Source organism: Triturus cristatus, chromosome 3_2 (genome assembly GCF_964204655.1).
Source record: "Triturus cristatus chromosome 3_2, aTriCri1.1, whole genome shotgun sequence".
In the NCBI taxonomy this organism is placed as follows: domain Eukaryota; kingdom Metazoa; phylum Chordata; class Amphibia; order Caudata; family Salamandridae; genus Triturus; species Triturus cristatus.
Genome location: NC_140584.1, coordinates 197,200,935 through 197,226,850, shown reverse-complemented (window position 1 = coordinate 197,226,850; position 25,916 = coordinate 197,200,935). Strand labels below are relative to the sequence as shown.

The 25,916-nt window shown below is 48.6% G+C and overlaps 1 protein-coding gene across 1 annotated transcript in view; it reads right to left on the bottom strand.

Moving 5' to 3' along the window:
* Positions 1 to 25,916, bottom strand: part of FAIM (Fas apoptotic inhibitory molecule) — a 108,916-nt gene that overhangs the window by 29,834 nt on the left and 53,166 nt on the right. Inside the window, exon 3 of the mRNA XM_085647494.1 lies at positions 22,267 to 22,495. Coding sequence (XP_085503620.1) covers positions 22,267 to 22,495 — 229 coding nt within the window. The remainder of the gene's footprint in view (positions 1 to 22,266; positions 22,496 to 25,916) is intronic.

Below are 25,916 nucleotides of genomic sequence, written 5' to 3'. Positions count from 1 at the left end.
TTTATAACCTCAACCCGTCATATTGAAATATTGATCTTTCCACTTTGTTTCTCACGTATCTCGATGCAACTGTTTTGTCTCTAAGCACAGCACAAACACAAGCACCTGAGCACAGCACCACATTATTTTAATAAACTAATTATTTGTATGAAGAACTATGATGCAGCCATTATTTATGTCACATCATCATAAGAGTGATTTATTTGTGCTGATCAATTGATCCATGCAAGATGAAAAATATATATTTTTATTACATTCTACCAAACGGGCCAGTTTTTGAGGCAATAATAAATAAAAATTGTTCCAGATGAACAATTGTTTTTTATATGAACCGCATACCCATGTTCAATTCTGTGGACGGTAGCCCTGTTTGGATGGAATAGTCGGTAGTGAAGTGCTGACAAAGAGGGCATGGTGGAGCAGAGGTTTACAGATTGATGCAAACTCTTACCTGCCACTGGCTGTCCCTTGCGGATGCGGAAGCAAAGAGTAAGCTGGAAAAATACCGTCACTCACACTGCCTGACAAGTCAAATACAGAGGGCCCTATTACGCACCATAGCAGAATGGAACCACCCTCAGTATTAGGATACAACCGCCTTAAGGGCAATCAAAAACATAAATGTTTCTATTGCAGCGTGTGCGGCGGCCAGAAAAGGGCCGCAGCACAAGCTGCAATAGAAAAATGTATGTTTTCAAACATCCCTGCACCGTGTGGCAGGCACCATGTGGTGCCTGCCACACAGTGCAGGGATGTTTAGGGGCCACCACAGGTACTCCCAGGCCCCATAGCAGAGGGCCAGGGGGAAAGGGAGCCCTCCTTGAGGCCCTCAAAGTCACTTTCCGCCTATCTTTTCATGGCAGGAAAGCGACATTGTAATCCCAACGTAGGAGCATAGGCTGGCTCCCCGGCCCTTTTGGGAATACAATTCCTCCTGCTGCCCCGACAGTGTCCATGAGCCTGTCGGAAGTGGAGCGGAATTCCCCCCGGGGTGCCCTTCAACCACCAGTATCATAATACAGCGGTCAGACGGAAACCTAGGACGTCAGCCGGAAAGCCTCCTACGAGCTGTCGGATGGCTTTCCGCCTGACATCATAATGAGGGCCGGAGTGTCTGTCTTCTGGGCTGATACAATATGTGGCTGACATTGCCTACAAGCCAATGACAGAAGAAGGTTGACCCAGCATCCCGCTTTGTATATGCTGTCCTACGGGCTGCAGTAAATAGTGAATAACACTACAAAAGAGAACTGGCTGAAGGAGGCTTGCAATAACCTCTTTTTGTAAATAGAATTACTAAGAACATGAAGTATTCATTTTCGAGATTACATGAGACCTCGTGGCCGTTGATGTACCTGTTAGAGTGTTATGAAGGTATCTAGATTGCTTACCTGCATTAACACCATCAAGCACTGCCTGCCTCCCCAACTCTGGAAATTATAGTTTATGTCAACAGTTCACTCTCAGTCTGATAGCTGTTTCATTTTATATTAGGACCATACACAACAGTAACGCATGAGAAACACCACTGTTTACTGTAACTAAAATTCAAGAAAGCAAGGGTGTATTTGCAGCTATTCTTTACTTCCAATCAATCAATCAATCAATCAATCATTTGTAGAGCGCACTAATCACCCGTGAGGGTCTCAAGGCGCTAAGGAAGGGGGGTGCAGCTACTGCTCGAACAGCCAGGTCTTGAGACGTCTCCTGAAGGTCAGCAGGTCTTGGGTCTGTCGCAGATGGGTGGGAAGGGTGTTCCAAGTCTTGGCGGCGAGGTAGAAAAAGGATCTGCTGCCGGTGGTTGTCCTGTGGATACGTGGGACGGTGGTGAGGGCGAGGTCGGTGGAGCGAAGCTGGCGTTACGGGGTGTAGAAGGTGAGACGTTTGTTGAGGTCCGGCGTTGTGGAGTGCTTTGTGCGTGTGGGTGAGGAGCTTGAAGGTGATCATCTTGTTGACTGGGAGCCAGTGCAAGTCTTTCAGGTGGGCTGTGATGTGGGTGTGGCGGGGGATGTCGAGGATGAGGAGTGTGGAGGCATTCTGTATACGTTGTAGTCTTTTCTGGAGTTTGGCATTGGTTCATGCGTAGAGGGCGTTGCCGTAGTCCAGTCTGCTGCTGACGAGGGCCTGAGTGACAGTCCTTCTGGTTCTGACGGGGATCTATCTGTAGATCTTGCAAAGCATTCGAAGGGTGTTGAGGCAGGAGGAGACGGTGTTGACTTGCTAAGTCATTGAGAGCGATGAGTCCAGGATGAACCCCAGATTGCGTGCGTGGTCGGTGGGTGTGGGTGCGGCTCCCAGAGTGGCTGGCCACCAAGAGTTGTCCCAGGCGGAGGGGGTGGAGCCGAGGATGAGGACCTCTGTCTTGTCTGAGTTAAGTTTCAGGTGACTGTTCTTCATTCAGTCGGCGACGGCCTTCATTCCTTCGTGGAGGTTGGATTTGGCGGTGGCGGGTCTTTGGTGAGTGAGAGGATCAACTGGGTGTCGTCGGCGTAGGAGACGATGTTGAGGTTGTGCAAGCAGACGATGTTGGCGAGCGGTGCCATGTAGACGTTGAAGAGGGTGGGGCTGAGGGATGATCCTTGGGGCACGCCTCAGGTGATCTTGGTGGCTTCGGAAAGGGGGAGAGCGGACCCTCTGGGTTCTGTCGGTGAGGAAGGAGGTTATCCAGTCCAGGGCTTTGTCGCGGATTCCTGCGTCGTGTGCGTAGGGTGTGGTGGCAGACGATGTCGAAGGCGGCCGAGAGGTCCAGGACGATGAGGGCTGCGGTTTCACCGTTGTCCAGCAGGGTCCTGATGTCATCAGTGGCAGCGATGAGGGCGGTTTTGGTGCTGTGATTGCTGCGAAATCCAGATTGGGATGGGTCCAGGATGTTGGTCTCCTCGAGGAAGTGGGTCAGTTGCCTGTTGATGATCGTCTCCATGACTTTTGCCGGGAACGGGAGAAGGGAGATGGGCCGGAAGTTCTTGAGGTCCTTTGGGTCCGCTGTGGGTTTCTGGAGTAGTGCGTTGATCTCAGTGTGCTTCCAGCTTTCCAGGAAGGTTGCGGTCTCGAAGGAGCTGTTGATCTTCCGGAGTTGAGGTGCTATGATGCTTTGTTGAAGAAGTGGTGAGGGCAGGGGTCGGATGGTGAGCCGGATTGGATGGTGTTCACGGTTTTGATGGTGTCGTTGTCGTTGACGTGGGTCCAGGAGACCAGGAGGTTGGTGAGCCTGGGGGGTGGTGAGTCTGCGGTGTCGGCGGCTGTCGGGAGGGTCTCTGTCGGGAGGGTCTGGGTGTTGAAGCTGTCGTGGATGTCTGCGGTCTTGTGGTGAAAGTAGGTGGCTAGGGAGTCATATAGCTCTTGTGACGGCGGGATGTCGTTGGAGCTGGGGTTGGAGAGTTCCTTCACGATGTTGAAGAGCTCTTTGCTGTTGTGTGTGTTGTTGTCGATGCGTTCCTTGAAGGAGGTCTTTTTGGTGGCTCGAATCAGTTGGTGGTGCTTGCGGGTGGCGTTCTTGAGGGCTGCGTGGTTGTCTCGAATCTTCGGCAAGTCCGCTTGGATTCCTGGAGGTCGGTGGTGAACCAGCTGGGCTTTCTGTCGGTGCGTCTGTTTGAGGGTTTTTTGATCGGGGCGAGAGGGTTGGCGCAGTCATTGATCCATTGCCTGAGGTTGCGGGCGGCTGTGTTGGTTGGTGGGTTTCGGGCAAGGGTGGTGATGAGCTGGTCTTCGTTGACCTTGTTCCAGCTGCGGTGGGGGATCCGTTGTGGGTGGTGGTGCGTAGTGGGTTTCTTGAAGGTGAAGTGGATGCAGTGGTGGTCGGTCCAGTGGAGTTCGGAGGTGTGGCTGAAGGTGACGTGGTTGCTGTTGGAGAAGATGGGGTCGAGCGTGTGTCCGGCGCAGTGGGTGGGAGTTGTGACGAGCTGTTGAGTCCGAGGTTGGCAAGGTTTTTGAGCAGCGCGATGGAGTTGCTGTCGTCGGCGTTCTCAAGGTGGAAATTCAGGTCTCCGAGGAGGATTTAGTCTGTGGAAGCAAGGGCGTGCGTGCTGACGATGTCAGAGATGGAGTCGCAGAACTGTGGCCGGGGTCCAGGGGGTCTGTAAACGAAGGTTCCTCGGAGGGTGGTGTTGGGGGTAGATGTGAATCTGGAAGTGCAGGTGTTTGACGGGGCTGGAGGTGTCTTCTGTGCTGGTCGAGATTCTGAGGGTATTCCTGTAGACGATGGCGATTCCTCCTCCTGATCTGTTGGTGCGGTCCCTTCTGGTCATTTTGTAGCCGTCCGGGAAGGCTATGGCAAGGTCGGGTGCAGAGGAGGAATTCATCCAGGTCTCCGTTAGGAAGGCATCGTCCGGGGAGGCTGAGTCTAGTAGGTCCCAGAGTTCGATGGCGTGCTTGTGGACGGAGCGGCTGTTGAGTAGCATGCATCTGAGATGGTTGCGTCCTGCCTTGGCGGGTGGGGCAGGATGTGCAGGTGTCCGGTGGCTTGTAAAGCTGCAGCTTCGGCAGGAGAAGGGTCCGTGGGTGAGCTTCGGGGTGGCCTGGAAGCAGTTTGATGATCGGCCGGTGTTGAGTGCGAGAGGGAAGGAGGCGTCGTAGAGTCGTCCGGTGTCGTGGCTCTCACGGGGGCCAGAGGGCCGGGTGCTGGACACGGTCCAGGCATGGACGGGCACAGACGGGCTTGCCTTAGGCACGCCTTCAGCGTGCCTTCGGCACGGTCGCACAGCGGCCTCCATTAAGTAGGGGAGAGGGAAGGGGGGAAAGCGGCGATTGGGAGGTCGGCGGAGCTTAATGGGCACCGACGGCGAGAGGACAGAGGGAAAAACAATATAAAAGCAGAGGGCACCACTGGGGCAAAATTCATTCGGAAAAATTAGTAAAAATGCGGAGGCAGAGGGGTGCACAGAAATAGCAGAAGTAAATGCTAGGATTACCAATGCCAGGAGCAGGGGACCGGAAAAACGCTGCAAGGCACTCCGGCACAGAGAGCGGGTCGAGAGCGGTCTCGAACCCTGTTCTCCCGGGTCGGGGGCAGTGGTGGCAAGGCAGAGCTGGGCGGAGGGAGAGCGGTTCCCAGGCCAGAAGGTCAGGGCACTCGCTCCAGGACTCCGCAAATGCACTACACACGATTTGTTGGACTCATGAGCGGTCGATTTTAGCGGAGTACTTTTTGCACAAAGAACAAGTTACTTACCTCAAGTAACGCTTTTTCTGGTGGATACAGTATCTGCCTGTGAATTCCTCACCTTTTGAATTACCGCTTGTGCAGCATTCCACAGAAACTTTTTTCATAGCTGTCCCACGTTGACGAGGACATCACAATGGTACGATTCCGCTTGCAACTCCACATGATGTCATCGGAGCCATAAGAAGACCTCGTCAGCATGCTGACGTCAGTTCCACCCATTTTTCTGTGCCTCTTAGGCAAACGGGTGAACCGACAATATTTCACATGTATACACAGTATACAAAATAAGCACAAATATACACAGCATACTATTCAAGAAGAAAGGAAACCCCTTTATTGTATTGGATTTTTTGAGATGCTCTCGGGGGGACAAATGATGGCTTCTGTATGTGATGGGGGGTAGGGACCTGACTTTGTTGTCCTGGAACGTTAACGGACTGGGTGATAGGATTAAGCGGGGTGTGGTCCTGCAATATCTGAAACGGATTTCGCCTGATGTGGTCTTTTTGCAGGAGACACACCTCATTGGTAACTCCTATTGTGCCATGAACCGACGTGGTTATCGTTTGGTGGCCCACTCGGGCTTCACATCGGGCTCGCGAGGGGTGGGCATTATGGTCAAGACCTCGCTCCTGCTAGAAATAGACGAGGTGCGCCATGATGAGAGGGGACGCTACACTGTCTTGGTGGGGAGAATGGAGGGCAAGGTAGTCGTCTTTGTCTCAGTGTACGTCCCACCGGGGTTACAGTCCACCACCTTTGCGGACCTGGGACGCCTCCTGCTTGACCTTCCGGGGGGGCTTCTGGTGGTTGGGGGGGACTTCAATGCGGTGGCTTCTGGGACTCTGGATCGCTATCCCCCTAGGGACCTCCCCCGGGCACAAGCGTGGCTGTCTGGCCTTTTGGACACGCTGGGATTGGTGGACTGTTGGCGTCTAAGGCATCCCACTCAGCTGCAGTACACCTTCCATTCGGGGGCCCATGGTAGCCTTTCGCGGCTTGATTATGTCCTTGTCCCTGCGGCCTACGCCGGGAGAGTGGGGGAGGTGCGCCACCTGGCGCGGGGTATTTCAGATCATTCCCCACTCCTGTTGCACTTTGATGTCTTCCCGAGGGGGGAGGGCAGGGTAGCTCCAATCAATGCCTGGTACCTGCGTGACCCCACTATTCGTGCTGACTTGATTAAATCCTTGCAACGGTATTTTGAGGAGAATGTGGGGTCTGTCCCGTCTGCCATTTCCCTGTGGGAGGCTTTCAAGACTGTGCTTAGAGGGGAGGCCCTCTCCCTTATTTCCCATGCCCGGAGGCGCGCACAGGAGGAGGTGACCCGGGTGGAGGCCGAAATCACTGAACTGGAGGGTGGTCTGGGGAGTGGGGTGACTGACGCTGCGCTGCACGTTCTACACCTTAAGCAGGCGGCCTATAGGTCCCTCGTCACGGAGGCGGCCAGGGGCCTCAGCAGAGAGCAACAGGGGCGATTGTATGATGTGGGTGATAAGGCTGGTAAGTTGATTGCGTGGTTGGATAAGAAGGAGAGAGCTAGTCGTGTGGTCCCGCTGATTGAAAGAATGGATGGTGTACGTGTCACTGAGCCGGAAGGCATTGTCTCTTGCTTCGCGGATTATTTCCGCGAGGTATATTCCCCGGTTTCTCCCTGCCCGGAGGAGGATTCCCATGCCCTGCTGCGTGACATCGCGCTGCCCTCCCTCTCAATGGAGGACAGGGAGTTGATGGATGCCGCCCCCACCTCGGACGAAATTGCCCTCGCCATCCGCTCGGTCGCTTCTGGCAAGGCCATGGGCCCGAACGGCATTCCTATCGAGTTGTATAAATTGCGACCGGACGTACTGGCACCCCACCTCCGCGCTATGTTCCTTGCGGCCCACTCGCGGGGCTCCCTCCCGCCGGACCAGCGTCTGGCTACCATCGTGGTTATCCACAAGGAGGGCAGACCGCGGGACCGGGTTACATCCTACCGGCCTATCTCGCTCTTAAACGCGGAGCCTAAAATCCTCGCCAAGGTGCTCGCTAACCGGCTGGTCGGCGTGGTGGGCGATTTGGTCCACCAAGACCAGTCCGGCTTCATTCCCCATCGCAATACGGCCCTTAATCTGCGGCGCTTGCACGGGGTGCTCGCGCGTGTTCCGTTCGTGCGGGAGCCGGCCATCTTGGCGTCCCTGGACGCCACCATGGCGTTCGACACGCTCGAATGGCCCTACATCTGGGTGATGTTGGCGAAATTTGGATTTGGCCCGGGATTCATCAGTTGGGTCAAATTGTTGTACTCGGACCCATTGGCACAGGTGGTGGTGAATGGTCGAGTCTCGGCCCCATTCGTGCTGGGACGGGGCACGCGACAGGGTTGTCCCCTGTCGCCGCTCCTTTTTGCATTGGCCCTGGAACCCCTGGCGGAGTGGCTGCGGTGGCACCCTTCTATCCGAGGTCTCCGTTGGACCCCCGAGTATGAGGACCGCGTGTCCCTCTACGCTGACGATATCCTTTTGTACCTAGCCTCCCCGCGCAAATCACTGATTGTCCTGGTCGATGTTCTGCGCTCCTTTGGCCGTAATTCAGGCCTTGTCATCAACTGGGCTAAATCCTGTGTCTATGTGCTTTCCGGGGAGGCTCCTGTCCTCCCTCGGGGCTGTCCGATCCAGATTGCCTCGCAGGGATTTCGATACCTGGGGGTCTATATCACGCTGGACCCGGTGGCCCGCTACGAGCGAAACTTGCTTCCCCCCCTCCAGCGCTTGAAGGAGGACGTCGCGCGCTGGCGGCGCTTGCCGCTTTCGCCGCTCGGCCGGGCGGCATTGTTCAAGATGATGTCATTGCCGCGCTTTTTGTACGCTCTCCAGAACACTATGGACTTGGTCCCGGCGCGCTACTTCCGTGAGGTGGAAAGCTTACAGCGCCGTCTGTTTTGGGACGGGAGGCCGCGTATAGCCCTGGCAAAATTGACGCTCCCGTGGTACGACGGAGGGATTGCCCTCCCGGATATTAAGCAGTATTACTGGGCCTCCCAGTTAGCTGCAATTAATCACGGCCTCTATGGGCCCGCCCTAAACCCGGCATTTGAAATGGACAAAATGCTCCTGCCCGGTGGCGACTACAATCGAGCGCTCTACACTAGCGTGCCCGATTCCCGCTTGACGGGACCCACGCGTGTCATGGTGCGAGTATGGCACGCGGCCAATGCAGCTATGGGATGGAAGGACCGTTTGACCCGGGCGTCACCGTTGTATGCGTCGGAGAGGCTTGGCTCTTTGTGGACCTCGAAGGGCTTCGAGAGGTGGGACATGATAGGCATCAGTACAGTGGGAGATCTCTGGACGAGGGGAGGATTCAAGACATTCGAGACGCTGCAGGCGGAGTTTCAGCTGCAGGGCAGTGAATACTTTCGCTACCTGCAGGTCCGTCACGCACTGGGTTCCGTCTTCCCAGACGTGGCCTCCATCCCGGAGTCCTCCCCCCTGGAGGATAGAGTGCTAGATGGCCACGTTCCGGACAGCACGATCTCCCTCATTTATAAGAAATTGATAAATGACCGCTCGGGCTTACTGACTGGCCTCCGCGAGGCTTGGGTTGCCGATGGGCTGGAGTTGGACGACGAGGACTGGATTTCCGCGGTGGCCTCTCCGAAGGAGGTGGCCATCCCGGCTCGCCTTCGCTTCGTCCAGCTTAAGATACTCCACCGGGTGTATATGACGGGGCCAAGGCTTCAGCGTATGGGCTATGCCGAGGATGGATTGTGTAAGCGTGGGTGTGGTGCTTTGGCGACTTTTTTACACATTCTGTGGGAATGTCCGAGGGTGGAGCGATTCTGGCGTGGTGTGCATGAGGTCCTGCGAGCGGTTACACATGTCGCGCTGTTGCCTGAAGCGAGGAGATGCCTGCTGAATGTGTGGGAACCGACTGATTACTCGGTTCCGCAGACGCGATGGGTGACTCTGGGATATATGATAGCTAAACGTGACATTGCTCAGCTGTGGGGATCTCAGAGACCCCCGGCGGTGTCGGCTTGGAAAGAACATATGGATTGGTGCATGTTCCGAGAAAAGGTGGTATATGTGGCGCGGGGTAAGCCTGGGGCATGGGTGAAGATATGGGGCCCCTGGAACGCTTACCGCGGGGGTATTTGCGAGCCGCCGTTGTTGCCTCCCGCTTCACCAGCTCCATCCCCATAGTTGACCCCCTCCCTCAGCCCTGGGCACATTGTTCTCCCAGTCCTGGATCAGTTTCCCTCCCCCCCTCTGGATTTCTTTAGATGGTTGGGGTTCCCCACTTGAGGAGCACATGTTGTCATTTTTGATCGTGGGTTGCCTTGCGGGTGTGGTTTTATGTTGTTGTGTTGTAGAAAACGAAACCGTATTGTGGGTTCAGAGTTATGTGGCCCACGTTGTTGATACCTCCTGCTTTATCGTCTATGCAAAGCCAAGTGCCTTATCGTATGTATGTCATTTGCTTTTGTCACTTTAGCGGCCGGCCGGAAGGTTGTAGGCCCATACTTGTATATATTTGAGATTGCAATAAACGGTTTCAAAAAAAAAAAAAAAAAAAAAAAAGAAGAAAGGAAACTGGAAATTCTAAAATATAGACGTTTCCTATGACAAGCATTATATCATTTCAAATGGCAATGAAATACAAGAATGTCATACTCAAAATTATTTTCGGTATAAGTAGGCAGACAACGGGGAGGCGGATGGGTCAGTGAGGAATCCACAGGCAGATACGGTATCCACCAGAAAAAGAATTACTGAAGGTAAGTAACTTGTTCTTCTGATGGATACATCTGCCTGTGAATTCCTTACCTTTTGAATTGAATCCCCAAGCAGTCTCGCTCCCGGAGGAGGGTGTCCACCTACCTATACCAAAAAATCCTGCAGCACAGAACTTGCAAAGTGGCCGTCCCTTTTCACCTCTGAATCTAAGCAGTAATGCTTGGCAAAAGTGTGGAGGGAGGCCCAAGTTGCACCCTTGCAGATGTTTACAACAGGGACACCTGTAGCCAAAGCCCAATAAGACTTAGCTCTGGTGGAATGAGCTCGGATACCTTCAGGAGACTCCTTCTTGGCCAAGGCGTAGCAGATCTTGATGTAATGTAATGTAATGTAATGTAATGTAATGTAATGTAAAAGTTACTTCTATAGCGCTGCTACCACTCCAGGGAGTATCTTGGCGCTCACCCAACTCAGATGTACGAGAAGGGGGGGGGAGTAGACACAGATTACATGCGGCACACTACATCTCAGACCATTGCTATACAAGCTGAATTGGACATAGAGTATACCCAAGTTTTTAATGCTTTCCTGTATTGGGTTTCATCCGACAAGGAGCGTAAGGAAAAGGGTAGCTTGTTCCATGCTTTAGCACCCAACACGAAGACAGATTTGCCACCTTTAGTTGTCAGCTTAAATTTAGGGATAGTCAGCAGGTTTTGGCCCGCAGATCTTAGACAACGTACCGGCTTGTATCGCTTAAAACCCTCAGTTAGATATTTAGGGCCTCGATGGTGAAAAGCCCTAAAGGTAATCAAGAGGACCTTAAAAAGTATTCTCTTTGCGATTGGTAGCCAGTGTAATGCATCCATTGCTGCAGAAGCTGATGATCTACGGGGCCAGCCTAATACTAGGCGGGCAGCTGCATGTTGGACCATTTGTAGTCTGTGAAGTACCGATCTGTTGGCTCCTGCATATAGACTGTTGCAGTAGTCCAGCCTAGAAGTGATCAAGGCCACTGCAACAGTTTTCCTGGCTGACAGCGGCAGAAGATCAAAGAACTTTCTCAAGGCTTTGGTTATGTGAAAGCATGTGCCAGCTACTGCAACAGCTTGTTGTTTGAAGGACAGCTGATTGTCAAATTTAATGCCTAAGTTCCGGACTGATGTGATGGTATTAGGAGGAGGTACCTCACCATCCGGCCAACAACTTATCGGGGAAAACAGATTTTCTTTTCCGACCGGAAGGATTTCCGTCTTCTCGGCATTGCATTTAAGATGATTATCTGTCATCCATTTAAATGTTGCGGCTAGGCACTCTTTAAGATTTTCTTCGTCGGCACCTGCTCGATCCCTGTCTAGTACTAGGATAAGCTGGGTGTCGTCAGCATACGAGATAGTACTGATCTGGAAAGAAGTAATCAGATTAATCAGGGGAACCAGGTACAGATTAAAAAGTATGGGACTCAAACTTGAACCCTGGGGGACTCCCGAGGTAAGGGCCTTAGCTTCAGATTGATACTGGCCCAATACTGTAATTTGGTGTCTATCTCTGAGAAAGTTTCTCAGCCAGGTCAGAGCTGTCCCCTCTACCCCCGCGGCAGCTAAACGGTCCGCCAAGATGTTATGCGAGACCGTATCAAACGCTGCCGACAGGTCAAGTAGAATTAGGACCGCCTTCTTTCCCTGGTCAATGGCCAAACGGAGAGTCTCAGTTGTAAACAATAAGGCAGACTCGGTAGAGTGTTTTGACCGGAACCCTGACTGATTATGATGTAAAATATCATTAGTTTCCAGGAAATTTGTGAGTTGGATGTTCACAAATTTTTCCGTTAATTTAGACATCACTGGAAGCAGGGAGATTGGGCGTAGGTTGGAGAGAGTGGTAGGGTCGGCAAGGTTTTTTTTTTGAAGTGGTTTGACCGCAGCAAGCTTCCAATCGCTAGGGACATCTGCCGTCGCTAAAGATGAATTAATAATACTGTTTACAATGGGGTTGATAGTTTCTGCCAGAGATTGTAAAGCCAAAGGAGGGCAAGGATCAAAGGGGGATCCGGATTTGCTCGCAAAAATGGCTTTAAGGGAGTCTTCAAGGGAGACAGGGGCGAAAGTGTCCAAACTAATTGGGGCCTTCACCCTCTCCCCTCTTTCATCTGCTTCTAAAATGGAGGGAACTAGAGGAAAGGTTCTCACAATTTTAAGAATTTTATTCTCGAAGTAATCCGAGATCTCATTACATAGGATTTGAGAAGGTGGAATCTCCTGCGACAGGACAGAGGGATTCATAAAGTCCTTGACTATATTAAAGATTTCCTTTTGTCCTTGAGCTGCCGTTTCAATTGCCTGAAGATAGTAGGCTTTTTTGGCTGATTTTATATCTGCATGGTACTGTCTTCTGGCCTGTTTATAAATGTCACGGGCAGTGGTCTCATAATGCCTGCGCCACCGGCGTTCTAATGTTTTTATTTCCCCCAGTTTAACTCTCAGGGGTAATGTAAACCAAGGAGCCTTCATTTTCTTTTTAGTGGAATTTCTGATGTTGGAAGGACTTAGTTGATTGCCTATCATAGTTATCCAATCCCGCAGCTTTTGGTTATCAACAGAGGTGTTACCTGTTGGCGCCAGGGTGCCAATTCCAGGCGCATCCAACGCATCAAGTCTACTGGATAGTTGTTTCCAGTTAGGTTTATGAATCATGTTAGGAGTGGTGGTGTTATTTCTAATTCTATCCGACATTTTATGCAAAAATGGAATAGAGAACGGGATAAAGAAATGGTCAGACCAAATCTGGGGACAGGGCGGATTGACTATCAGATTGCTGGAATTAGAGCAAATACAGTCTAATAGGTGGCCACCCGAATGCGTATATTGATGAGTCAGAAGAGTGAGTCCTAGAATATTAATAATGTCCATAAAGCAGTCCACTCCAGAGGCTTTTGGAGAGTCAAGGTGCAAATTTAAATCACCCAGTATGGTAAAATTCGAGAATCTAAGTACCAAGTTACTGAGTGCATCTCCCACACTTTCCAGGAATTCCTTAGGGGGGCCTGGGGGGCGATAAATGAGTACACCAGAAAATGTGAGTGAATCATGTATACCCAAAGAGAATGCTAACGCTTCTGCTCCTTTTATCTCGGCGAGTTCATGGGAGGAGCATTTTAGTGAGCTGCGATATATAATGGCCAGGCCGCCTCCTCGTTTTTCCTTTCTATCTAGACGCTGAATAGAAAAATTCTCCGGGAGAGCGATAGCCAAGTCAGGATTACACCAAGGCTTAAGCCAGGTCTCGGTAATCAGAAGCCAATCGAGGTCATTGTCGGAAATGAGCTCCTGTATATTTTGCGCATTTTTACACAACGAACGGGCATTAATAAGACCACCTCGTAGTGTGGGGGAGGTAGGCGACATTTCCGGGGACAATACAGACAGTGGCATGCCAATATATTTGTTCACACGCAGCAGAGACAAGGTCTACCACCTATGACAGTCAACTGATGGACTCGTGCCAAATGATACGATCAGGGATGCCCTACCTGCAGTGAAGTAGTATAGATAATGCTCAGAACGGAGAGTCTCCCGCCTCTACGCCTCCGTTGCGCTGACGGGCGCAGACGGGCAAGACTCTGGCCCGACTCAGGCACGAGTCAGGCACTACCGCCGCGCGTCACCGCTGCGCGGTCCGACGTGAGCTTTAAGTAGTCACTCCCCTCCCTCCGGCTGAGCACTAGAGCGCTCTGCGCGATGTTTCCCGGAGGGAATTCCAATATGGCGTCAGGTAACAAATAAACAGCCGGTTCTGCCCGCTAAAACAGCGGTGAGTTTCCAATTTAAGTGCGGGTGTGTGGGCAAGTAGGAACAAGTAGGAGCAAGTTAAAAACGAGGTAAACTAAACCATATACGAACACAAATACAAAAAGGATTGTGGTTTTAAAAAGTTAGGTAATGTCCTGATCGCGCTTGCTTGAGCGCCGGTTTAAAATATACAGTGCTACGTTCTGTCAGTTCTACTATCCTCAGCCACACTAGCCACAGCTCGCCTTAAGTAGTCACTCCCCTCCCTCCGGCTGAGCACTAGAGCGCTCTGCGCGATGTTTCCCGGAGGGAATTCCAATATGGCGTCAGGTAACAAATAAACAGCCGGTTCTGCCCGCTAAAACAGCGGTGAGTTTCCAATTTAAGTGCGGGTGTGTGGGCAAGTAGGAACAAGTAGGAGCAAGTTAAAAACGAGGTAAACTAAACCATATACGAACACAAATACAAAAAGGATTGTGGTTTTAAAAAGTTAGGTAATGTCCTGATCGCGCTTGCTTGAGCGCCGGTTTAAAATATACAGTGCTACGTTCTGTCAGTTCTACTATCCTCAGCCACACTAGCCACAGCTCGCCTTAAGTAGTCACTCCCCTCCCTCCGGCTGAGCACTAGAGCGCTCTGCGCGATGTTTCCCGGAGGGAATTCCAATATGGCGTCAGGTAACAAATAAACAGCCGGTTCTGCCCGCTAAAACAGCGGTGAGTTTCCAATTTAAGTGCGGGTGTGTGGGCAAGTAGGAACAAGTAGGAGCAAGTTAAAAACGAGGTAAACTAAACCATATACGAACACAAATACAAAAAGGATTGTGGTTTTAAAAAGTTAGGTAATGTCCTGATCGCGCTTGCTTGAGCGCCGGTTTAAAATATACAGTGCTACGTTCTGTCAGTTCTACTATCCTCAGCCACACTAGCCACAGCTCGCCTTAAGTAGTCACTCCCCTCCCTCCGGCTGAGCACTAGAGCGCTCTGCGCGATGTTTCCCGGAGGGAATTCCAATATGGCGTCAGGTAACAAATAAACAGCCGGTTCTGCCCGCTAAAACAGCGGTGAGTTTCCAATTTAAGTGCGGGTGTGTGGGCAAGTAGGAACAAGTAGGAGCAAGTTAAAAACGAGGTAAACTAAACCATATACGAACACAAATACAAAAAGGATTGTGGTTTTAAAAAGTTAGGTAATGTCCTGATCGCGCTTGCTTGAGCGCCGGTTTAAAATATACAGTGCTACGTTCTGTCAGTTCTACTATCTGATGCAGAGGATGATCCACCTGGACATCGTTCGCTTGTAGACAGCCTTGACCTTCATTTTTCCCACATATCCAATGAAGAGTTGGTCGTCCAGCCTAAAGTCTTTAGACGTGTCCAGGTAGAAGCTGACCGACCTCTTGGGCCCAGGCGGTGAAGTCTCTCCTCCTCCTTTGAAGGGTGAGGGGGAGGATAGAAAGTGGGTAGAGTGATAGATTGCCCTAGGTGAAAAGGAGTGATCACCTTAGCCAGGAAAGCAGCCCTGGTCCTAAGAACCATCTTATCTGCATGAATAGATGTGAAAGGAGGCTTAGAACTAAGAGTCTGTAGTTCACTAACCCTCCTAGCCAAGGTAATCCCAATTGGAAAAATTGTCTTGAATGACAGGTGCCTCAAAGGTCAACTATGTAGAGGCTCAAAGGGGGAGCCCCATTAGGAAAGTAATAACTACATTTAAATCCCACTGAGGCATGATAAATGGCATGGGAGGAAACCTTTTAGTGAGACCCTTAATGAATCTCATGACTATAGGAGACTCAAACAAAGAGGGTTGGTCTGGCAAGCAAAGAAAGGCCTACAAGGCAGACAAGTAGCCTTTAACAGTTGGTACAGCACAACCCTGTTGAGCCAAGGAAAGAGCGAAACTCAGAATCATATAAATGGGCCTGCAAAGGATCAATTGATCTCTCTCCGCACCGTTTACCAAACTTGGCTCACTTACCAGAATAGACCGATTTGGTGGAGTGTCTTCTGGCCGATAATATAACATCCACCACATACGGTGGGAGAGAGAAAGAACTCCGGCTGCCCTGTTCAATCTCCAGACATGAAGGTGCAGACTCTGGAGGTAGGGGTTTAGAACCTGCCCCTGCTACTGTGAGAGAAGGTCTGCCCTGAGAGGGAGACAGAGCAGAGGGTGCGATGAGAGGTGAAGGAGGTCTGTGTACCACACCTTTCTAGGCCAATCTGGGGCGATCAATATGTCTTGGGCCCGGTCTTGGTGACTCTTCCTCAGAACCAGAGGACTCAAGGGTATAGGAGGGAACGCGTAAAGAAGCTGTGAGCCCCAATCTAACTGAAATGTGTCCCCCAACGCTCCCCACACCGGATACTGGAGACTTCAGAATGACGGGTAGTGCGCGTTCTCGTGAGTGGCAAACAGGTCCAACCGAGGAACCCCCACATCCTGAAAATGTGATGGACCACCTCCAGATGAAGAAGCCACTCGTGATTGGCCGAGTATTGCTGACTGAGACTGTCCGCATGCAAATTCAGCACCCCAGCCAGATGATTTGCAAATACACAAGTCTGATGGCCCTGAGACCAGAGTCGCAGAGCCTCTCTACAGTGACGATACAACCCTACACCTCCCTGTTTGTTTAAGTACCACATCGCAATTGTGTTGTCTGTCAGGACCACAAAGGGAGGGAAGAAAGGCCTTGAGAGCTAAAAATATCGGCCGCATTTCTAGAAGATTGATGTGAAGCAATCTTTCCTGTGGAGACCAAAGACCCTTGATGTCCGGATCCTACAGATAAGCACCCCACTCCAAAGTGGAGGCATCCATTATCACTGTGGCCACCAGAGAAAGAGGTAGAAACGGCTTCCATTGAGACAGGTTGCCTGAAATACTCCACCATAACAGCTCTGCTGCAGTGTCTCTGGAGATTCTGACCACCTCACTGAGATACCCATTGAGTTGAAACCACTGCCTGCGGAGGCACCACTGGAGTGCCCTCAAGTGCCAGCGTGCATGCTTGACCAACAGTATGCAGGAAGCGAACAGACCGAGCAGGCACAGAACTTTCAGGAATGGAACAGCCGCTCCATCCTGTAACTTTGGATTCATAGCTTGGATAGGCGGGAAAGCACGACTCACAGTAGTGTCCAGTACTGTCCCTATGAACAGGTTGCGCTGAGAGGGCGCCAGGTAAGATTTGGATACATTTATCGAAAAACCCAAGTCGAACAACAGCTGTGTTGTTACTTGCAGATGATGAAGCACCATCTCTGGCGACTTTGCCTTGAGCGGTCAGTCGTACAGATAGGGGAACACAGAAATCCCTGACCTTCTGAGATGTGCTGCTACCACCGCCATCATCTTTGTGAAGACCCGTGGGGTGGATTTAAGCATCCTTGAACTCTTTCCTGCTTCAGAACAACCTCTATCACACCTTTCTGTAGCAAGGACAGGGCCTCTTGTTGCAGGAGTAACAGATGGTTCTCCTAACACCAGCCCTGGCGAGGAGGGAAAGGAGGGGGAAACTCCAGGAAAGAAAGGGCCTACCCATTTTCCACAAGATTTAAAACCCAAAGATGTGACGTGACAGATTTCCAATTTTGTAGAAAATGGGACACCTGACCTCCCACGGGTCAAACATGTTCTAAGATGGGAGATCTACTGCTGCTTCCATGCGGAGCTCGACGGGGGAACAGCAGACACGGAGGAGGAGGAGGAGACTTGTTGGACTTGTTGGAGACTTGTTGGCGAACAGACCCTCGCAGACGACTTCTTCCCTTCCCTCTGTATGTTCCATACAGTGGGTTCTGTCCGAAATGAAGCAGCCTTGCCAAGCCCCAAAATCTCCGGTATCCAAAACCCCTAGACTAGCAAACCTAAAGATCTAGTGGTAGAGCTACTATCTTTAAAACGTTGTAGAGCAGAGTCCGCCTTGATCCCAAAGAGTCCAGAGCCATCAAAGGGAAAATTCTGAAGTGTGGCCTGAACATCCGGAGAGAATCCTGATCCTCTCAGCCAGGCGTGCCTCCTAGTTGCCACCGATGAACCCTCCACCCTAGCAATGGAGTCAGCCTTATCAAGCCCGGACTGAATCACTTGACGTGCTGCAGCTTGAGTGTCCAAGAGCACCTCCGCAAAGTGGCCCTGGACATCCTTGGCTGAGTCCATCAAAGCATGGATGTAGCTTCCCAACAGGCATGTGGCGTTAGTCGACTTCAAAGCCATGCTGGCCGATGAAAATACCTTTTTAGCCGACTGTTCTAGTTTTATTTTTATTCCCTGTCCCCCAGAGTGGAGGGTAAGGAACCTGAGGATTGTTTCGAGGAAGATGAAGCTTGAACCACCAAGCTCTCAGGTGAAGGGTGTGTTGACAGAAAAGCTGGATCTACATGCGCAACTTTGTATTGCCTTGCCACCGTTCTGGATACAGCTGGGGGAGACATAGGCTTCTGCCAAACTTCCAAGATGGGTTTCGTCAAGCGTTCATTGAACGGAAGCAAGGTTCCACCAATGATGAAGGGGAGTGAAGACCCTCCATCAGGATGTTTGATTTGACCTCTGTAATGGGCAACTATAAATCCAGAAGGTCAGCAGCCTGCCTTATAACCAAATGGTAGGAAGAAACCTGAGAAGGAAGACCTTTGGTAGAAGAGAGTTCCCACTCTGGCGATGTGTCCAGCCCACTAGCTTCCTGAAGCCCTTCAAAAACATTCATGGGATCCAGTATCTCCCCTTCCTTTGCTTCTTCCTATTGCTTCTACAATTCCTCCTCTTCCAGAAGCCTCTGAGCCTCCCTCCTCGATCGTATCTTCGGTATCGACGTCAGTGGCGCCAGACGCGAAAGTGACTTCTGAGCCGGCGTGAATGGAGGCCCTTTAGGTGTGGATGGAGGCACTGCACGAAGTCAAGACGGCGCCAGAGCAGAGCCCAACGGCGCCGGTGAATAGGCCATCCTTTCCTGGGATGGGATCGGCATCGAAAATCTCGGCATCGGGAGAGGCCAAGTTGGAGTCATTGACATGAAAGGCATAAAGGGTGCCTGGGCATAATGACGGGGTATGGCCATGTTAAAGGAAAGCGGTCCCACAGGGCCATCAGGCAGACTAGATGGGTTAACCGCCCTGACAAATATGCCATACATTGTATTTAAAAAATGTGAAGGATCCACACCTGGAGCCAGAAAAGGTGGGTACAGATCCGGAAGCGCCTGATCTGGAACCGCCAGAGGTCGCAAGGCTGGTTCTGGCTGCGGTGCCAGAGACACTGGAGCTGGGGAGGAGTGGCCAGAGGTGAAGGACTCACTTACCTGGGCACCGGAGTGTTCCTCGGAGTCGGAGAATGCACCGGAGTCACCTGTGGTGAAGGGGAAGGTGAGATGTCATCCTTCCTATGACACCACAGAGCTGGAGACCCCGACTTCGGCGACTTGTCTTTAGAAGAGCGACACTTGGAACTATGACGCTGATTCTTCTTATGTTTCCTCGATGACGTCGAGATGTGTGGAGTCAGCGACTTCGACCTAGACTTTTTCCTCTTCCGACCCCTCTTCTGCTTCTTTGCCCGAACCATGAACAGTTGCAGTTCCCTCTCCTTGAGGGCCTTCAGGTTCATCCTGCGACACAAAGAGCATCCCTCGACGTTGTGGTCCAACGACAGGCACCAAAGGATTGCCATCGTGGGGGTCCGTAAAGGACATGTGTCCCCCACATTCCCTACAAGGTTTGAACACTGACTTTTTCTGCATAGCCATCGAACTGCTACAATTACTGATCGACTGTACCAATGTTCACCTACAAAGAAATAGAGAGTCCTAGAAAAACCGCTACGCGTCAATGGTGCGGAAATAAATTACGTCAGCATGCCGACGAGGTCTTCTTATGGCTCTGATGACGTCATGTGAGTGGAGCTGTACCATTATGACGTCCTCGTCGACGTAGGAGAGCTATGAAAAAAGTTTCTGTGGAATACTGCACAAGGGGTAATTCAAAAGGTGAGGAATCTACAGAAACAGAAGTGCATTTGTATCAATCAATCAAAATACTTTATTCGACTCAAAAGAGCCATAAAAGTTTACATATATAAAAAAACATTTTAAAGGATGAGAATTAAAACAGTAAAATACAAATTGATAAAAATACCTAGTATTTACAACAAATCTTAAACACAGCAAAAATGTAGTTTAAAACTCCATATATAATTGTAGCAGATGAGACATTTTTCAAGGTGTCCGGATTTGTATAATATTCTGGACAACCCATCCTAACAAAGCTCATTTTGATGAATCTTAACCAGGGTATATCTAAACAATTGTCCAATTGTATACAATCTATTAATATTGTTCTACAGAAATGTGCCTCTGGGTTATTCCAAATTCTTACCCAGAGCAATAGTGGTTGCAGTGTAATATAATATTTTTAAACTCACGCCTACTTCCTCATGACAAAAAGTGGTAGAGGAACTCTGGGGCACTGCGAGAAGTCTCCTTATAAACGTATTTTCTGCTACTTGGAGTAAGTTACAATTTAAATATCCCCAGTCACCTGCCCCAAATGTAACTACTGAAAGGCTTTTACTCTTATAAACACATACAATTTCTTAAATTGGCTTGTGGCCTAATCTCTTGGCACATCTAAAAATTGCGTCAATTGACTTTTGATATTGCATGGCTCTAATATTTAATAAATATTTCCAGGTAAAATCCATATCGAATGGAACCCCCAGGTAGGTAAAATGAGAGACTTTCTTAATTTCTTCACTTCAGAGTAAGAATTTCCTTGTTTTTAACTTTTTTGGTCCATATTTCATTAACTGCATTTGTAAGTAATCAGAAATGCCCTTTTTGCCCATTCATCAATTCCAGTTCCAGCAGGTAAAGCAAGAGGAATGCTGGGGCAGATAAAACGTATCCCCACACTTAAAATATAACAACCAGATGGGAGATCCGAGAACACAATCATCAATCTCCAGATTGGTTAACAGCAATCGAGTGCGGTACGTTACTAACAGATAATTTAGGAAAATCAAGAATGCTTTCTCCCAAAATGTCTTAGCTAAATCAACCACAACAAAGGTTTTTCCATCATAGCCAACTCTCAATTTTGCGTTTTTGTTAATGCTAGCTTGCAACTCTATAGCCAAAAGCTCTGCTCAGAATGTGGAATTCCTTCTACCTACACCATCAACAAAATAATTCTTTGGCTCTCATTATGAGTATCTCAGGGTCGGGTGTTGACCACATGTGGTAAATTCCATTACCCCAGTGTGAGGTATTTAGCCAATCAGGGCATGGGCAGTCTCGTACCAAGAGACAGAAAACTTGTGATGTGTAAATATTAAAAATATATGGTTTCTAAATATTCCAGGGGTGGAAGACCGAAGACCAGTACTCTAAACCAAGATTTTGTTTGCAGCTGCCTTCCAAATTTCCAAAATGCACAATAACCTGTATATTGACTGCAGACACCAGGAATCCTAAGACACTCGTAAATTGCTAATATCCCTATGCTCACAAGACTCACAGGAGCAAAGTTGGGAGTCATGCTCATGCGTGAGGTAAACTGGAGGGAATTTGAAATAAAAGCTAACAATATGACAAACATCATGTCCAGCTTGATCTCCCAGCCAGCCAAGCAGGAGGGAATTTGGACATCCAGTCATAGAAACCTTAGGATGTGTAGATGTTAAAAGCATATGGTTGTTGTAACCTTCCAGACAGCCCAGGGGTGATACCTGTAACCGAGACACACATAGCCTAAATTGGCATTTCCCCAGCAGAATCTTTCCAGATATCCAAAATGCAATACACCCAGTTTATTGCCTGAGAGCAGCCTTAACCCACAGAAAATTGAACCCTCACACTCAGGATCTAGAGGTAAAACAAATTAGGGATCACACTTTGGCAGACTTACATTACGGTGGGAGGGAGACTGGTACTAATTAGCATATTTTGGAAAGTACTACTACTAAATGCCTTCTGTGAATACCAAAAGTAGTAAGTTTAGGATTTTGTCTCAAGTTAGTAGTAGTAAAGTTAGTAGTCCTAACTTTACTACTACTAAATGCCTTCTGTGAATACCAAAAGTAGTAAGTTTAGGATTTTGTCTCAGATTAGTTCTGTGAATCGGCCCCATCGTCCCACAGGCATGAGCAGCTTTTCACTGCGCCAAACTTCCTCTGGCCACAACTTGGAAGTGCTGCACAACCAGCACTGGGGTCCTTGGCTTAGGGCATGGGTTTGCAGTTTCCTAGAGCCATCACAGTTGTGTGTTGGCGAAGCAGAGTGGGCTGTGCCTCAAATGAGCAAGGGAAGCTAGGTACAGCTCCTGATAGAAAACAGACTGCTGACTATATTTCGAATGATGTTGACCTGACCTAACTGAGATGGTGGATGAGGGAAACTCTTATTTCAGGAAAAAAGAAGTTAATAAACCAAATAGATTTTCAATAATAAAGTGGTTGTTTCAATTTCAACTTTTCTGTCAGCTACACTGCAAATGGGACTATTATCTTCAAAATACGCTCTAATCCGTCAACAGAAATCAAATTAATAGAAAAACACATTATCTTCAACTAGGCAGCAGAAATGGATGAGGTAATCTTACCTAACACTACTCTGAAGTCCACGCCATCCAGGTTTAAAATCCAAGTGTTTGTCGTTTTTGATCTGTTTTCCATATACTTCTTCAGACTCTTCCCATTGATTTCTAGCGTGTACTCATAGGCAAAGCCACTGACTGCATCAATGTTAATAGTACCCTTGGTTTGGGCAGCTCCTACGGTGAATGTCTCTTTACCAACCAATTTGAACATCCAGTCTCTTCTAATTACCTCCTGAAAAAACACAAAATAAATCGATTAAATTCCCCAATAAACACATATATTTTAATAGGTTACACAAGCTATGCTGAACAAGCTATATGATTCTAACGTATGAAAATGATCAACACAATGTTAGTGTTGGAGAGGGTGACGTTGAGCAGACTCAAGTAAAGTCACATTTACATAGGCTCCAAGCGACACATGCCACTGGCTGTCAGACACATACCCCATCACAAGTTGCGAAAATGTCTGTGGCCCTAAAATGAAGGAAATGCTTTCCAGCCCCGGGCATAATATGCTCCTGTGAAAACCAAGGTAAAGCAGTTATTTTCTCATCCCATGAGGGGTATAGAAGCTGGTGGCTGATGACAACTATGTAGCATATTACTGACGATCAGCAACAGATATTTCCTGACTGGGGTCCCCGTTGGAACTGTGTTTTCTAATGTTGCTTTCGTTATACACTGCTGCTGGTGTTTTTTGAGGCTAGCAACTTTTTGTCAGCAAGCACTTGTCCTTCTGAGATACAGGAAGCCAAAGTAGGCTACAAGGGCCAGATGCACTAAACAATGGTCATAAAATACTGGTTGTAATTTGCAATAAGTATTTTTGCAACCAATGTGGTATTTCGCAAACCAATGATGTACTAATAGGTCAGTTCGAAAAATATTGAATCATGGTGGGTCAGAATCCAACCTGAGGTAGGTCACAAATTGCAACCCTCTATGATTCGCTGCCATCACAGGGATGGTGGCCTGCTGGGGTCAGCAGACACCATGTCTTTGATCATTTTTAAATAAAGCAATCATTATTTAATGCAGGCTGTCTTCCTTAAAGAAAATCTGACGTGTTTAATACAAAAAAAAAAAGAAAATTTGATCAAGCTTTTGTAAGACTAGGCTGGGACTACTACCAACTCTTAAAAAATGTTTGTCAACATTAAAAACGGTGAAGTTCAAGAACACTACCTTTTAGTTGTCAGTAAAATATTAATTTTATGCAACTGAATTACAGTCCAAACATTAATACATCCCATTCTGTATCACTATTTGGAAGGAACGCACTAAACGTGCCCCTTCCAAATACCGTTTCATTATGTAGTCGCAAACCCAAATCGTAAGTTGTGTTTGGTACATACAATGCGGCCATTCTGCGGTCACAAATCGTCAGATTTTGTGAATAGGACCCTTTGCTTCTGCAAAAAGCCTTAATACATCTGGCCCTCCGTCTTTCTACTGGGGGTGCATTGGTTGCACAGTAGTGGCTGGCTTCCAGCATACTGCTGGGACATAGTTTTGTGTTTTAGGATTGAAATCGCTGATGTAAGTACTACTCCCCTTCTAATCATTTTGACAAACTTTATTCACACAAATGACTGACTTACAGTGGACCCTCAATTTTTCTAGTCTTTAACTTATATTATGTTAACCTGACATAGCTTACTTGTCCTAAAGAAACCAATCGGAGTTTGCCTCTAAGCTCCAAACGTCGACTTTACCCAACTAGACAGTATCTAGGAATAGTTCGCAAGGAGTCTTTAAGAACAATGAAAGCATAGTGATCTTCTCCATATCTTGATTCAGTCTATGCACTTTTTACAGCACTTTAGTTGACACTGACTGTCTTAAGTTTTGCTTTTCATGGCACTGTCAGCACTCTAAATAGGATGACCACCTCCCTACGTCATTAAAAACACTTTCTCCAGTCAAGAACTTTTCACCTACATTTTAATCATTGAGGTGCTGCTCCAATTAGATCAATGGAAGCAGAACAAGACTGCAACACCCAGAGAACCTAAGACTAACACACAAAAGTCCAGGACTGGAAACAGTGTACGTAATGGCATGGAGTGAGGTGATCACCCTAATTCTACATAATTTATTGTACAAGCTGTACACTTAGGCATAAATACATTATTATGCTTTTACAAAGCCTGAATATAAAGGACTGCTATTCATTTTTCAGTGTGATCACTTCTGATTATATTTTATCATAAAGTAGTCTTGTTCACCACTGTCAATAACTGAAGGAGAAGTTGGTTCCACATGATGTTGGAACAGCCAGACAGTAGTGGAGTTCTGTGCAGCTTATTCACTCTGCAGTGGCTCAAGTAACACTGCAGGGACAAAACTTACTGACATCATTCTTCAACTCTCCTTGTAAAACAAGAGCAGGGAATCATCAGAAGAGAGTAAAGGATCTGCAGAGGGATTAGTATTTAAGGTTTAGAAAAGCATATATAATAATAAGAATAAATCACAGAATTCCAGAAATGATTTCTTTCAGTCATGGGCATCAACGTACGGTGCATCCACTGAAAAAGATTCAGGTGTGTGGTAGAGATTGAAATAGTGAGGCTGTTGAGAATAGAGGAGACCATTATGGCATCAAGAAACACATTTAATAAAAATGTATAGTACAAAAGCACAGACTTGCCACCTCAGAGTGTAAACTGGTAGCTGTTGAAATCATGTGAAAAGCTTACCGATAAGCAGTGTGAAGAAGCCAGAGTAGATGGAGCTCCAGACAGGCACTTAGAGAGGCAAAATGAAGACATTCAATGGGTGCTGCGCCGCCTCTATCATAGAAAGAGTAAAGGAGCAGGAGAAGCTGGAAAATTGAAAGCACTGAGAACCTGCGAATTTCGAGCACAGAACACCAAGTAATCTGGAGCGAAGAACTTAAGCTGCAGTTGCATCCTATCAGTTCATGGTAATCCTATCCAAAAAGAGAGGTTTAAGCAATCTTAAGAAGGGAATTTCTTTGGCACCATGAGGCAGAAAGGATTGTCGAACTTCTACGATGTTCTTTTTGGTGGATACTCTGTCTAACCACAGTTTTCTCATTGTGTGAATCTATAGGAGTGGCAGACTGGATTTGGAAAACATTCTGTTAACGCCACAGTGCGAAGGTAGGTGGCGGCATCAGGGTTCAGTGTGACTTGGTCCCAGCTTTGAACATGATGACAAGGAGCTCTAATTTGAAATATTATTATTTTCGAGAAGTCCACTCCTGTAGGATTTTTCTCTGAACAGAAGCCTAATTACACATCCTAGTGTATTTTGGGGCATTTTGCCTACCAAACGTCATGAAACATTAAGTGATATTATGCCAGTGTAACAACAAGTTCACCGGCCCTCAGGGAACCTTGAAGTAGAAATTCCCGGGAACAACAGTGGGACACTTAAGCATTCTCAGAGGAAGCAAGCAGATGTCTCTCAGGATTTAAAGTAACCTGCCCATGATGCCAGTTAGAAAGACCTTGAGGTCCAGCCGCAAGGCAAACAACACATAGGCCCTGATTTACAAAGGGCCTCCACACTTGTGCCGGAGTCCCCGCCGTCTTAAGGGAGTCTACGCACTCTGGCGGTATCTTGCCAATGAGAATTCCCTATACCAAATCACTGAGAGGACGCATCCATTAGCACTGTAA